General features: G+C 42.8%; 2 protein-coding genes across 8 annotated transcripts in view; one reads left to right on the top strand and one right to left on the bottom strand.

Annotated features, from left to right (window-relative positions):
* The window catches only part of ZNF37A (zinc finger protein 37A), a 46,406-nt gene extending 37,678 nt beyond the window's left edge, over positions 1-8,728 (bottom strand). For 3 of the 7 annotated variants that reach the window (XM_033209850.1, XM_033209846.1, XM_033209851.1), the window contains exons 1-3: positions 7,849-7,980; positions 7,275-7,337; positions 6,462-6,519 (exon numbers count right to left, since the gene is read on the bottom strand). Coding sequence is in view for 5 of the 7 variants with exons in the window: in XM_033209846.1 (XP_033065737.1) it covers positions 6,462-6,476 (15 nt within the window). In the remaining 2 variants the exon portion in view is untranslated. Of the gene's footprint in view, positions 1-6,461; positions 6,520-7,274; positions 7,338-7,848; positions 7,981-8,592 lie in introns of those variants that run through there. The other 4 variants (XM_033209847.1, XM_033209849.1, XM_033209845.1 and 1 more) reach the window with 4 other exon arrangements.
* Positions 8,729-13,843: 5,115 nt separating this feature from the next.
* Positions 13,844-14,536, top strand: LOC117082283 (FXYD domain-containing ion transport regulator 6-like). The gene has a single exon (XM_033208902.1). It carries the CDS (start codon positions 13,881-13,883, stop codon positions 14,328-14,330), a length of 450 nt encoding a protein of 149 aa, XP_033064793.1. The 5' UTR covers positions 13,844-13,880; the 3' UTR covers positions 14,331-14,536.
* Positions 14,537-14,981: the final 445 nt, after the last annotated feature.

The raw sequence follows: 14,981 nt of genomic DNA, 5'->3' as shown, positions 1-14,981 counted from the left end.
TTATACCGTTCTTGCGCCCCCTGCTTTGCCTATTGCTCTTACTCTCTTTGGGACCTATAATCTTCAATAAGCTCATGACATTCATTAAGCAACAAATCGAGGCCATCCAAGCCAAACCCATACAGGTCCATTATCATCGCCTTGAACAAGAAGATCACGGTGGTCCATACTTACGCTTGCTGTAAACCACCTTCCCTGTGCACTGAACTGGACAGCCAATGACGGGTAAGAGAGTGTCATCTCTCACTAACCTAAGACAGGAGGGCCGTCATAGCTACTGCCTAATCCCATGATGGGTACCAGTGAAGAGATGTGTCACTCCAACCTAAGACAGGCGCAGTTCCCGAGGGACTATCTTCTAGTCACTAATAATATAAAAAAGGAGGACCTGTCCGGAGTTGTGAGGCCCGGAAATTGCCGCGGCCTCTGTTGCTTAAGCTCCGCATTGCGGAGACAAGATGGCACACTTCCTGGTTCTTCATCATCAACTTTTCCCGCGCAGGTGAACTTTTCGCGCGCGCGTAGATAACTTCCCGCACCTGGGAAAGACTAAGTCTACCGAGCATGCGCCTGGTGACGTCTCTCATTGTTCTCCTCCCCGCCTGCTCTGCCGCACTTCCTCTTTCTTACCAGCCTATATAAGCTGTACCAACGCCCTCAATAAACGAGACTTGATCAGGATACTGTCTTGTCTCCATTTCTTGTGTCTCTTGTCTCTCTAAATTCCCACCCCCTCCTCCAAGGTCTGTGTTAACGATCCCACTGGACGGGACAAACTTCCATTCACAATTGCTTCAAAGAGAATAAAATACCTAAGAATCCAACTTACAAAGGATGTAAAGGAACTCTTCAAGGAGAACTACAAACTACTGCTCAGTGAAATAAAAGAGGACACAAACAAATGGAAGAACATACCATGCTCATGGATAGGAAGAATCAATATCATGAAAATGGCCATACTGCCCAAGGTTATTTATAGATTCAATGCCATCCCCATCAAGCTACCAATGAGTTTCTTCACAGAATTGGAAAAAACTGCTTTAAAGTTCATATGGAACCAAAAAAGAGCCTGCATTGCCAAGACAATCCTAAGTCAAAAGAACAAAGCTGGAGGCATCACGCTACCTGACTTCAAACTATACTACAAGGCTACAGTAACCAAAACAGCATGGTACTGTTATCAAAACAGAGATATAGACAATGGAACAGAACAGACTCCTCAAAAATAATAACACACATCTACAGCCATCTGGTCTTTGATAAACCTGACAAAAACAAGAAATGGGGAAAGGATTCCCTATTCAATAAATGGTGCTGGGAAAATTGGCTAGCCATAAGTAGAAAGCTGAAACTGGATCCTTTCCTTACTCCTTATACAGAAATTAATTCAAGATGGATTAGAGACTTAAATGTTAGACCTAATACCATAAAAACCCTAGAAGAAAACGTAGGTAATACCATTCAGGACATAGGCATGGGCAAGGACTTCATGTCTAAAACACCAAAAGCAACGGCAGCAAAAGCCAAAATTGACAAATGGGATCTAATTAAACTAAAGAGCTTCTGCACAGCAAAAGAAACTACCATCAGAGTGAACAGGCAACCTACAGAATGGGAGAAAAATTTTGCAATCTACTCATCTGACAAAGGGCTAATATCCAGAACCTACAAAGAACTCAAACAAATTTACAAGAAAAAAACAACCCCATCAAAAAGTGGGCAAAGGATATGAACAGACATTTCTCAAAAGAAGACATGCATACAGCCAACAGACACATGAAAAAATGCTCATCATCACTCGCCATCAGAGAAATGCAAATCAAAACCACAATGAGATACCATCTCACACCAGTTAGAATGGCAATCATTAAAAAGTCAGGAAACAACAGGTGCTGGAGAGGATGTGGAGAAATAGGAACACTTTTACACTGTTGGTGGGATTGTAAACTAGTTCAACCATTATGGAAAACAGTATGGCGATTCCTCAAGGATCTAGAACTAGATGTACCATATGACCCAGCCATCCATTACTGGGTATATACCCAAAGGATTACAAATCATGCTGCTATAAAGACACATGCACATGTATGTTTATTGCGGCACTATTCACAATAGCAAAGACTTGGAATCAACTCAAATGTCCATCAGTGACAGACTGGATTAAGAAAATGTGGCACATATACACCATGGAATACTATGCAGCCATCAAAAAGGATGAGTTTGCGTCCTTTGTAGGGACATGGATGCAGCTGTAAACCATCATTCTGAGCAAACTATCGCAAGAACAGAAATCCAAACACCGCATGTTCTCACTCATAGGTGGGAACTGAACAATAAGATCACTTGGACTCGGGAAGGGGAACATCACACACCGGGGCCTATCACAGGGAGGGGTAGGGGGGAGGGATGGCATTGGGAGTTATACCTGATGTAAATGATGAGTTGATGGGTGCTGACGAGTTGATGGGTGCTGGCGAGTTGATGAGTGCAGCACACCAACATGACACAAGTATACATATGTAACAAACCTGCACGTTATGCATATGTACCCTAGAACTTAAAGTATAATAAAAAAAAAAAGAAAACATGATATATACATAAAATCAAATATTATTCAGCTTTTTTTAAAAAAGGAAAATTTTGCAATATATGACAACATGGATGAACCTGGAGGCGACACAAGCCAGTCATAGGACGAATACTGCAAAATGCCACTTAGATGAGATATTTAAAATAGTCAAACTCATAAAAGCAGAGAACAAAACAGTGGTTGCCAAGGGCAGGAGAGAAGGGAAATAGAAAGTTGCTGTTCAATGGGTAGAATGTTTCAGTAATGCAAGATGAGTAACTTCTAGGGATCTGCTATACAACATTGTACCTACAGCTAACAATATTTTATTGTACCCTTAAAAATCTGTTAAGATACCTTTGGGACTAAGAGAGGAATTCAACAGACGAGGGGCACTCAGGTTTTTTGTAATATGTTATTTCTTTTTTTTTTTTTTTTTTTTTTTTTTGAGACGGAGTCTCGCTCTGCCGCCCAGGCTGGAGTGCAGTGGCCGGATCTCAGCTCACTGCAAGCTCCGCCTCCCGGGTTCACGCCATTCTCCTGCCTCAGCCTCCCGAGTAGCTGGGACTACAGGCGCCCACCACCTCGCCCGGCTAGTTTTTTTGTATTTTTTAGTAGAGACGGGGTTTCACCGTGTTAGTCAGGATGGTCTCGATCTCCTGACCTCGTGATCCGCCCGTCTCGGCCTCCCAAAGTGCTGGGATTACAGGCTTGAGCCACCGCGCCCGGCCTGTAATATGTTATTTCTTAAAGCAGATGATGGTTACAAGCATATTCATTAAATCATTATTTATACACACACACACAGAAAATAAATAAATCATCCTGAAGTTTACATGGAATTTCAAGGGATCTCAAGTAGTCAAAATAATCTTGAAAACCCATGCATGTATGGTAAAATGATTTTCAACAAAGTTGTCACGAACAGTCAATAGGGAAAGGACATTTTTTCTAACAAATAGTGTTGGAAAAACTGGATAGCCACATGCAAAACAAAACTAAAAAAAAAAAAAACTCAAAATGAATCAAAGACCTAAATCTAAGAACCAAAATTAAAGTTACAAAACTCATGGCAGAGCACATAGGAGAATGGATTCTTGACGTTACATGTGGCAATGTAATGTTTTCTTGGATATAATATCAAAAACCACAGGCAACAGTAGTAAAAATAAATTGGACTACATCAAACTTAAAAATTGTGCATTAAAGGACATGGTTAACTGAATGAAAAGGCAACCAACACAACAGGAAGAAATATTTGCAATTCGTGTATCTGATGAGGAATTAATACTAAAAAAATAAAGAACCACTACAACTCAAAACAAACAAAAAACCAGATTCAAAGATGGACAAGGACTTGAACAGACATTTCTCCATAAAAGATATACAAATGGTCAACAAGCTTACGAAAATATACTCAGCATCACTAATCATTAGGGAAATACAAATCAAAATCACAATGAAAAATTACTATACACCCATTACAACGGCTGCTATCAAAACAACAAAAGAAAATAACAAGTGTTGGCAAGGATATGCAGAAATCAGAATCCTGTACACTGAGGATGGGACTGTAAAATGGTGCACCTTCTGTAGAAAACAAGTTGGTGTTTCCTCAAGAAACTAAAAATAGAATTACCACAGATTCCAGCCATACCACTTCTGAGTATACAACTAAAAGAACTGAAAGAAGGATCTCAAAGAGATAGTTGTACACCCACGTTCACAGTAACATTATTTACAACAGTTAAAAGGAGGAAGGAATCCAAATGTCCACTGACAGATGAATGAATAAACAAAACATGAGTACAATGAAATATCATTCAACATTAAAAAGGAGATAAATTCTGACACATGCTACAACACTGAGGAAGCTTGAGGACATTATGCGAAGTGAAATAAGCCAGTCACAATAAGACAAATACTGTATGATTTCACTTAAATGAGACATAGCAAAAGTAGTGAAACTCATAGAACAGAAAGCAGGATGGTGGCTGCCAGGGGCAAGGAGGAGGGGAAAGTGGGGAGTTATTGTTTAATGGGTACAGAATTTCAATTTCCCAAGATGAAAAAATTCTGGAGATTAGATGTACAATATGAATATACATAACACTGCTTCTGAATTGTACATCCCAAAATGGTTAAGACTGCTAAAACAAAAAGCTAACAATAAATAAAGATTCCTGCTTTGGCCACATATATTCAACATTGTACTAAAAATTCCAGCCACAGCAATTAGGTTAAACAAATATATACACCCAAATTGGAAAGAAAGAAAGAAAATATTTTTGTTTGCAGATGACATGATCATATATGCAGAAAATACTAAAGAATCCACAAAGAAACTACTACAAATAGGAAACAAATTCAGCAAAATTACAGGATACAAGATTACTCAAAAATTAGTTCTGTACTCATTTCAATGTACAGTCAAAAAGGAAATTAACAATTCCAATTACAATAGCATTTAAACAAAAAGGTGTGTGGGCCATTACAGTCTCTACTGCAACCTGTTGCTAGGGGCTGGGAGCAGAGGGGAAAAAGGGAGCAACTGCTTATTAAGTTACAACACTGCTTATTAAGGGTACTGTGTTTCCTTTTGGTGTGATGAAAATATTCCAGAAATAAATGGTGGTTATGGTTGTACAACACTGTGAATGTACTAAAGTCATTGAATTTTATACTTTAAAATGGCTTAATTGTCAATTTCATGTGATGTGTATTTTACCATAATTTTTTTTTTAGGTAGAATTCCTTGAAAGTTATTGCAAATATTCCAGTTCTGCCCAGTCTCTAGGGCTGTCACAAAGCCTGCCACATCCTAACAACCCATGATCACCCTAGCCTACCAGGACTGTTTCTTTAAACAACCATAAGTCCTAATGCTACATAATTCATATGAATTTTTTTTTTTTTTTTTTTTTTGAGACGGAGTCTCACTCTGTCGCCCAGGCTGGAGTGTAGTGGTACAATCTCGGCTCACTGCACCCTCCGCCTCCTGGGTTCAAGTGATTCTCCTGCCTCAGCCTCCTGACTAGCTGGGATTACAGGTGCACCCCACAATGCCCAGCTAATTTTTATATTTTTAGTAGAGACGGGGTTTCACCATGTTGGTCAGGCTGGTTTCGAACTCCCGACCTCGTGATCTACCCGCCTCAGCCTCCCAAAGTGCTGGGATTACAGGCGTGAGCCACCTAGCCCAGCCTATTTGAATTTTTTAATCACATACGTTCTCTTGCTATCTCTTAAGTTTTACCCTGGACTGCACATGAATTACTCACTTTTTTGTACTACTTTTTTATGTAACTGAAGGACTGTCATCGGAAGTTTCACAATGTCACCTAATAAAGCTCATTGACCTTTAAAGTGTTTTATGTTCCAGTTTCACAACTCTGTGAGATCACAAGATCTGCATTCCCTTAACATGACATTTTTGTCTTACTCTTCATCAACTCTCTATCAGAAATCAGCAAACATTTTCTGTGAAGGGTCTCACAGTAAATATTTTAGGCTTGTGGGCCATTAGTCTCTGCTGCAACCAGTCAACTCTGCTCTCATAGTGTGAAAGTACCAACAGACAATACATAAATACATGAGTATAGCTGAGTCCCAATAAAACTTTATAGATAACGAAATCTGAATTTCATACAATTTCCAAGCAAAATAATGCTCTTGGTTTTTTTCCCTCCAGCCACCTAAAAACATAAAAACTATCCTTCATTTGCGGACCATAAAAAAACAGGCGGCAGGCTGCATTTGACCCATGAACTGTAATGTGACCTCTCCTCTGTATTTTCCCTGATGTTATTTCTACTTTCATATGAATGTAGAGACATTTTTAAAACCTCAGTAATTACTTGTAAGCAAAATTGTGAAAAAATAAACAACTTACCTGGGATGTGATCATCTTCCACTGGTGTTGGAAGAGCAGAGCAAACTGTGAGGTATAGCTGAGAAATAAGAAAGGATCATGAGAGATGTCACTTGCCTAAAAAGGTCCACTTCGCAGCTGGCAAAACATCTCTGAAAGGGAGATACTCACAGACCCATGCATGACTGGCATGATTATGTACTGCTTGGACACATTAGTTTCCAAATGTAAAAACGTTTTGTTTTCTACTGATTCATAAACAACTTACGTTGTACTCTAACAGAGTATGCAAAGCAATAAACTAATTAAGCAAGTTAGGAAAAGCCAAAGAATGGAACATAATACTTTCATTAAAACTGATGCTAAACAAAAATACTCAGGTTTTAATCTTTATTATAAACCAGAGAATCCCAACAACGTTTTGAAAATAGTGATGTGGTATTTTTCAGCCCAGTTTTTTGTTGTTGTTTGCTTTTTTGAGACAGAATCCTGCCCTGTTGCCCAGGCTGGACTGCAATGGCATGATCTCGGCTCACTGCAACCTCCTGTCTCAACCTCCCAAGTAGCTGGGACTACAGGTGCGCACCACCACGCCTGGGTAATTTTTTGTATTTTTAGTAAAGACGGGGTTTCACCATGTTGGCCAGGCTGGTCTCGAACTCCTGACCTCGTGATCCGCCCGCCTTACCCTCCCAAAGTGCTGGGATTACAGGTATGAGTCACCGCGCCCAGCCCAGCCCAGTTTTTTTGGAAGGAAAACGAACTTGCTCTAACTTGGTTTCAGATTCTCAAAACCATCTTTAGATTTAAAAAAGCACACTGATTTTTACTTACTCTGTTGTCAACGCAGCAAACACCCTCCTGGGTCCTCAAGCGATTTAGTGTCTGTTCTTGACTCTGCCACACAAAATGTGTCAATGTCATCAGTCACTTAACACGTTAAGCTCGTTTCCTGTCTACCCCACCCCACCCCATCTTTTAAATAAAGCCGAAATAGCTAACTTTCTTTCGGCTGCAGCTCTGATTCCGTAAGATCAAGATGGGGGCATCTCTAGTTGTGCTGCAGTGCGCCAGCAGTTCAGCATCTAGAACGAGGAAGTAACGAATCCAGGCATGGAGAGTGCTCTCCTCCACTTGGCTGCTAAGCTCCTCCCTCCTCATGATGCCTTCACAATTCCCCAAGAAATAGTGCTGTCTGCCCCTTCCGCCTTGCCCTCCTCTGCCGCCACATCTGAATGAGCACAAAGCTCCCACCATCACCCAGCCTGTGGGAGTCTGGACAGGACACAAATCGAGCCACTGCTCCTCCCACCCGTGCTCTAGATCTCTAATGAGGTCTCAGCCAAACTGGTCGGGCGTCCTCCTAGGAGGGCCCCTGAGCCCTCGCCCCCTACCCTTCTTTTCTTACCCCACAACAGCCGCTTTGCTCCAAGACTGCTGGGCCTAAGCCCTTCAGTTCGAACCCTCATCCAAGACTGAAAGCTCCTACATCTTCCTGTCACTTGAGCCACGAGCTGGACCCTCCGGAAATGCCCACTGGTGCTACTAGGGACACAGGCCAGGCTGCACAGTGCCGGAGGCTCCGGGGTACTTCCCTCCACGTGCGCGGCCTCACAGGTCAGTGGAAACAAGAAATTCCTCAATCCACAGTCAGGATGACTTCAAAATACTTCCTGAAGGCGTCAGGCCATGAAGCTGCGACCTGCGAGAACACAGCAAGCCGGGTGACGCTGGGCAGAGGCTGGGTGTGCAGTCCGCGCCTGCAGGTTCCCTCCCCGCCCCGCGGGTGCTTCCCGCCACCCCGCTTGCCTCGGCGTCGCAGTGACAACTCGGCGACGCCGACCACAGGTGGTTGCGACGCCACAGCGAGATTCCGATTCCGCGGGGAAATAATGAGAGAAGCGCGCATCCATTGGGCAGAAGGCGCGTTTCCGCGCCGTCCTGCCGAGGCCTCCGGGCATCCTTCACCTCAGGCAAGAGAAAATCCAACCTCACTTGTCACAGGCGCGGGACGTGCGCGTTCCCTTCGGGAGCACAAGAACCAAGGCAGGATTCGGACCTAGACCAGGCGGCAAAGCCGCTCTCTCTCTCTCCCACCCCCAGCAAGCGCGGAACCTCCAGTCCACCCTCGCCCCAGCCCTCCCTTACTCACCCTCCATGTCCTCTACCCCGACCCGGAAATGCCGGTAGCCCTCCCACTCAGGCTGCGGGGAGAAAAACAAACCTGGAGCCATACGGCGTACATGCGCAGAAGGCCCGAAGCGGCTCCCGTTACAGGGACCAGAAAGTGCAGACTACATTTCCCACAAGTCCTCGCGCCGGTTCCTTAGAAAGTGTAGACTACATTTCCCACAAGTCCTCGCGCCGCTCCTTTAAAAAGGGCCTGAGGTTTCAGCCGCAATGGGTAGTTAGTTCCCAGATGCAGGAAGTGCAGTCCTGCAGTTTTATTCGTTAGCTGAAATAAATTATGAGTATTTAAATTACACAGCTTTCTCATGAATTACATCTCCCCGATTTGGCTGTCCTCAACACTTCCTCGTTTGGCGTAACTGACAAGTGGAATTTCTCCAGACATAGTCGGTTCCTGTGGCCCTGCTGCGCTACCCAGCACCACCTCCACTTGCACCCTGAGGCTCCACTTGCTTCCTTCTGGTCCACTGGACGCTCACAGCGAGAAAACACGCTGGACGTGAGCATTACCAGCCTGTACACTGTCGTGAAGATAACTCAGAATTGCTCTTCAAATTTTGTTAAACCACGTAATACCGTCTTTCATGGCAAAACTGCATTTTCCATTCTTCAGGAGTATGTTGGATCTCTTGATCACACTTTTTTTTCTTATTATACTTTAAGTTCTAGGGTACATGTGCACAACGTGCAGGTTACATATGTATACTTGTGCCATGTTGGTGTGTTGCACCTATCAACTCGTCAGCACCCATCAACTCGTCATTTACATCAGGTATAACTCCCAGTGCAATCCCTCCCCCCTACCCCCTCCCCATAATAGGCCCCGGTGTGTGATGTTCCCCTTCTGGAGTCCAAGTGATCTCATTGCTCAGTTCCCACCTATGAGTGAGAACATGCGGTGTTTGGTTTTCTGTTCTTCAGATAGTTTGCTCAGAATGATGGTTTCCAGCTGCAACCGTGTCCCTACAAAGGATACAAACTCATCCTTTTTTATGGCTGCATAGTATTCCATGGTGTATATGTGCCACATTTTCTTAATCCAGTCTGTCACTGGTGGACATTTAGGTTGATTCCAAGTCTTTGCTATTGTAAATAGTGCCACAATGAACATATGTGTGCATGTGTCTTTATAGCAGCATGATTTATAATCCTTTGGATATATACCCAGTAGTGGGATGGCTGGGTCGTATGGTACATCTAGTTCTAGATCCTTGAGGAATCACCATACTGTTTTCCATAATGGTGGAACTAGTTTACAATCCCACCAACAGTGTAAAAGTGTTCCTATTTCTCCACACTCTCCAGCACCTGTTGTTTCCTGACTTTTTAATGATTGCCATTCTAACTGGTGTGAGATGGTATCTCATTGTGGTTTTGATTTGCATTTCTCTGATGGCCAGTGATGATGAGCATTTTTTCATGTGTCTGTTGGCTGTACGCATGTCTTCTTTTGAGAAATGTCTGTTCATATCCTTTGCCCACTTTTTGATGGGGTTGTTTTTTTCTTGTAAATTTGTTTGAGTTCTTTGTAGGTTCTGGATATTAGCCCTTTGTCAGATGAGTAGATTGCAAAAATTTTCTCCCATTCTGTAAGTTGCCTGTTCACTCTGATGGTAGTTTCTTTTGCTGTGCAGAAGCTCTTTAGTTTATTAGATCCCATTTGTCAATTTTGGCTTTTGTTGCCATTGCTTTTGGTGTTTTAGACATGAAGTCCTTGCCCATGCCTATGTCCTGAATGGTATTGCCTACGTTTTCTTCTAGGGTTTTTATGGTATTAGGTCTAACATTTAAGTCTCTAATCCATCTTGAATTAATTTTCGTATAAGGAGTAAGGAAAGGATCCAGTTTCAGCTTTCTACTTAAGGCTAGCCAATTTTCCCAGCACCATTTATTAAATAGGGAATCCTTTCCTCATTTCTTGTTTTTGTCAGCTTTGTCAAAGATCAGATGGCTGGAGATGTGTGGTATTATTTCTGAGGAGTCTGTTCTGTTCCATTGGTCTATATCTCTGTTTTGGTAACAGTACCATGCTGTTTTGGTTACTGTAGCCTTGTAATATAGTTTGAAGTCAGGTAGCGTGATGCCTCCAGCTTTGTTCTTTTGACTTAGGATTGTCTTGGCAATGCGGGCTCTTTTTTGGTTCCATATGAACTTTAAAGCAGTTTTTTCCAATTCTGTGAAGATACTCATTGGTAGCTTGATGGGGATGGCATTGAATCTATAAATGACCTTGGGCAGTATGACCATTTTCACGATATTGATTCTTCCTATCCATGAGCATGGTATGTTCTTCCATTTGTTTGTGTACTCTTTTATTTCACTGAGCAGTGGCTTGTAGTTCTCCTTGAAGAGGTCCTTTACATCCCTTTTAAGTTGGATTTCTAGGTATTTTATTCTCTTTGAAGCAATTGTGAATGGAATTTCATTCATGATTTGGCTCTGTGTTTGTGTGTTACTGGTGTATAAGAATGCTTGTGATTTTTGCACATTAGTTTTGTATCCTGAGACTTTGCTGAAGTTTCTTATCAGCTTAAAGAGATTTGGGGCTGAGACGATGGGCTTTTCTAAATCAATACTATAAACACCTCTATGCAAATAAACTAGAAAATCTAGAAGAAATAGATAATTTCCTGGACACTTACACTCTCCGAAGACTAAACCAGGAAGAAGTTGAATCCCTGAATAGACCCATAGTAGACTCTGAAATTGAGGTGATAATTAATAGCCTACCAACCAAAAAATGTCCAGGACTAGATGGATTCACAGCCGAATTCTACCAGAGGTACAAGGAGGAGCTGGTACCATTCCTTCTGAAACTATTCCAATCAATAGAAAAAGAGGGAATCCTCCCTCACTCATTTTATGAGGCCAACATCATGCTGATACCAAAGCCTAGCAGAGACACAACAAAAAAAGAGAATTTTACACCAATATCCCTGATGAACATCGATGCAAAAATCCTCAATAAAATACTGGCAAACCAAATCCAGAAGCACATCAAAAAACTTATCCACCATGGCCAAGTGGGCTTCATCCCTGGGATGCAAGGCTGGTTCAACATATGCAAATCAATAAACGTAATCCAGCGTATAAACAGAACCAAAGACAAAAACCACATGATTTTCTCAATAGATGCAGAAAAGGCCTTTGACAAAATTCAACAGCCCTTCATGCTAAAAACTCTCAATAAATTCGGTATTGATGGAACGTATCTCAAAATAATAAGAGCCATTTATGACAAACCCACAGCCAATATCATACTGAATGGGCAAAAACTGAAATCATTCCCTTTGAAAACTGGCACAAGACAGGGATGCCCTCTCTCACCACTCCTATTCAACATAGTGTTGGAAGTTCTGGCTAGGGCAATCAGGCAAGAGAAAGAAATAAAGGGTATTCAGTTAGGAAAAGAAGTCAAATTGTCCCTGTTTGCAGATCACAGTAACTTTTTAAAATGTTCACTGACAGAGGTAATACAGGAGTGGAAAACCAAAAACTGTAAGTTAAAACTTGTAAGTGGGAGCTAAGCTGTGAGTACACAGAGGCATACCGAGTGATACAATGGACTTTAGACACTCAGAAGGGGGCTGGTAGGAAGGAGGCCAGAGATTTAAAAAACTACACATGGCCAGGCGCAGTGGCTCATGCCTGTAGTCTCAGCACTTTGGGAGGCCGAGGTATGTGGATCATGAAGTCAGGAGTTAAAGACCAGCCTAGCTAACCCAGTGAAACCCTGTCTCTACTAAAAATACAAAATTAGCTAGGTGTGGTGGCACACACCTGCAGTCCCAGCTATTGGGAGGCTAAGGCAGGGGAATCCCTTGAACCTGAGAGGTGGAGGTTGCAGTGAGCCAAAATCGCACCATTGCACTCCAGCCTGGGCAACAAGAGCAAAACTCCGTCTCAAAAAAGAAAAAAAATATATATATACACATTAGGTACAGTGTACACTACTCGGGTGACAGGGGCACTAAAATCTCAGAATCCACCACTTTATAATTCATCCATAACCAAAAACCACTTGTACTCCAAAAGCTATTGAAGCTTAAGTTAAAAATAAAAATAAGAAATAAATGTCCACTGACCAAAAAAGAAGCATTTTTTTCCATTCCTATTCCCTTCTTTACCACCACTGATGATAATCCCACTTGTTTCCATGCTGGAAAAGCATTTAGTACCATCCACGTAAAAGAATCAAATTATTCAAGGGTTGAGATGCATTTCAGAAGACAGTCATGGCAAGTACAATGATTATCAATTCAAATCACAATTTATTTTCCTGCTCATAATTTTTTTTCTTTTCTTTTCTTTTTTTTTTTTTTTTTATGAGATGGAGTCTTGCTCTGTTGCCCAGGCTGGAGTGCAGTGACATGATCTTGGCTCACCGCAACTTCTGCTTCCTGGATTCAAGCGATTCTCCTGCCTCAGCGTCCCAAGTAGGTGGGACTACAGGCTCGTGCCACCACACCCGACTAATTTTTGTAACTTTAGTAGAGACGGGGTTTCACTATGTTGGCCAGGCTGGTCTCGAACTCCTGACCTCGTGATCTGCCCACTCAGCCTCCCAAAGTGCTGGGATTACAGGCATGAGCCACTGCATCCAGCCTAATGTTTTTCCATTTTAAGAACAGTCTTGACACTTGTGAATATTCCATTCTTTCTTTTTCTTTTTTTTTTTTTTTAGACTGGGTCTCATTCTGCCTCCTAGGCTGAAGTGCAGTGGCATGACCTCGGGGCACTGCAACCTCCGCCTCCCAGATTCAAATGATTCTCCTGCCTCAGCCTCCCCAGTAGCTGGGATTACAGGCACATGCCACCACACCAGTTAATTTTTCGTATTTTTAGTAGAGACAAGGTTTCACCATATTGATCAGGCTGGTCTCGAACTCCTGACCTCAAGTGATTCACCTGCCTCGGCCTCCCAAAGTGCTTGGATTACAGGCATGAGCCACCTCGCCGGCCTCCATTATTTCTTTAATGCAATAAAATAAATAAATATTTATTTTTTGGGGGGGTAGTTAGTTCCCAGATGCAGCAAGTGCAGTACTGCAGTTTTATTCATTAGCTGAAATAAATTATGAGTATTTAAATTACACAGCTTTCTCATGAATTACATCTCCCTGATGATTTGGCTGTCCTCGACACTTCCTTGTTTGGCAGAATTCATGACTGGAATTTCTCCAGACATGGTCGGTTCCTGTGGCCCTGCTGGGCTACCCAGTACCACCTCCACTTGCCCATGGTTCCATTATGTCATGGATTATTTCAGTAATATTGTTTGCTCTTCTTTCTATTTGCATAATCCTATCCCTAATGAGATTGAAAACTAGGAACATGCCACTCCCAGGTTCCTTGGGACTTGACACATCCTCCTGGGATCATCTCAGGAAGGGGACTGGCTGTGCAAGCACCATGGAGGTGGTGCTGATCTTTCTATGCAGCCTGTTGGCCCTCATTGTCTTGGCCAGTGCAGCTGAAAAGGAGAAGGAAACTGACCCTTTTCATTATGACTACCAGACCTGGAGGATTGGGGGGTTGTTATGTGCTGTGGTCCTCTTCTCCGCTGGGATCCTCCTTATCCTAGGTTGCAGATACAAGCGCAGTTTCAATCGGAAGCCTGGGACCCCAGGGGAGGAGGACGCCCAGGTGGAGAACCTCATCACTGCAAATGCAACAAAACTCCAGAAAGCAGAGAGCTGAATGAAGTGCAGCCCTCCGGTGGGAAGCCTCTGGAACCTGAAGGCAGCTGCTTGAACTTTTAGATGCAAATATTGATGCTTAAGAAAACGGCCACTTCAGCAACAAATCTTACTCCAAGAGAAGCCAATAAATTGTGTGTCCCCCCACAACCTTTCCTGTCCCCTCTAACACCATTCCTCCACCTGATGATCCAACTAATTAATCTCCTGCCTCACCACTGCAGCCTGCAGGCTCCTCCAACTCCTGTGATGTGTCTGTGTATGTGTGTTTGCTGACTCTAGTGTTCATGGCTACTTGTTCATGGTTATTACTGTTAGTGAACTGTGGACTTGCTTTCCTGGGCAAGGGCTGAGCCATGTAGCCATCTGCTCGTCTCTGCCCCCCATCACCTCTCACTCCTGGGAGTCTGCTTTATTTCCTGGAGAGTCTAGCTCCTTCCCTTTAGAGCATGGGCAGGAGTCTCCAGTTGTCATGGGACCTGGGAAGGTTTGCACCACTTTTATCATCTTTCTTCATGAAGTCTCTTCACTTCTTTTACAAGAACCTCGCTTCCTTATCCCAGTCCAACCCCAGTCTGTTCTGAAGATCAGCAATTGGAGATACAAAGCAAAGCAAGGAGTTTGTGAGCCCAGCACTGCCTTCAGCAGGCTA

This window comes from Trachypithecus francoisi, unplaced genomic scaffold (assembly GCF_009764315.1).
Source record: "Trachypithecus francoisi isolate TF-2019V2 unplaced genomic scaffold, Tfra_2.0 Lachesis_group9, whole genome shotgun sequence".
NCBI lineage: Eukaryota > Metazoa > Chordata > Mammalia > Primates > Cercopithecidae > Trachypithecus > Trachypithecus francoisi.
This window is presented reverse-complemented; position numbering and strand designations above follow the sequence as displayed.

Excerpts from the sequence above, each read along its gene's own strand:
- LOC117082283 (XM_033208902.1), top strand. The coding sequence starts at position 13,881 with ATGTCATGGATTATTTCAGTAATATTGTTTGCTCTTCTTTCTATTTGC.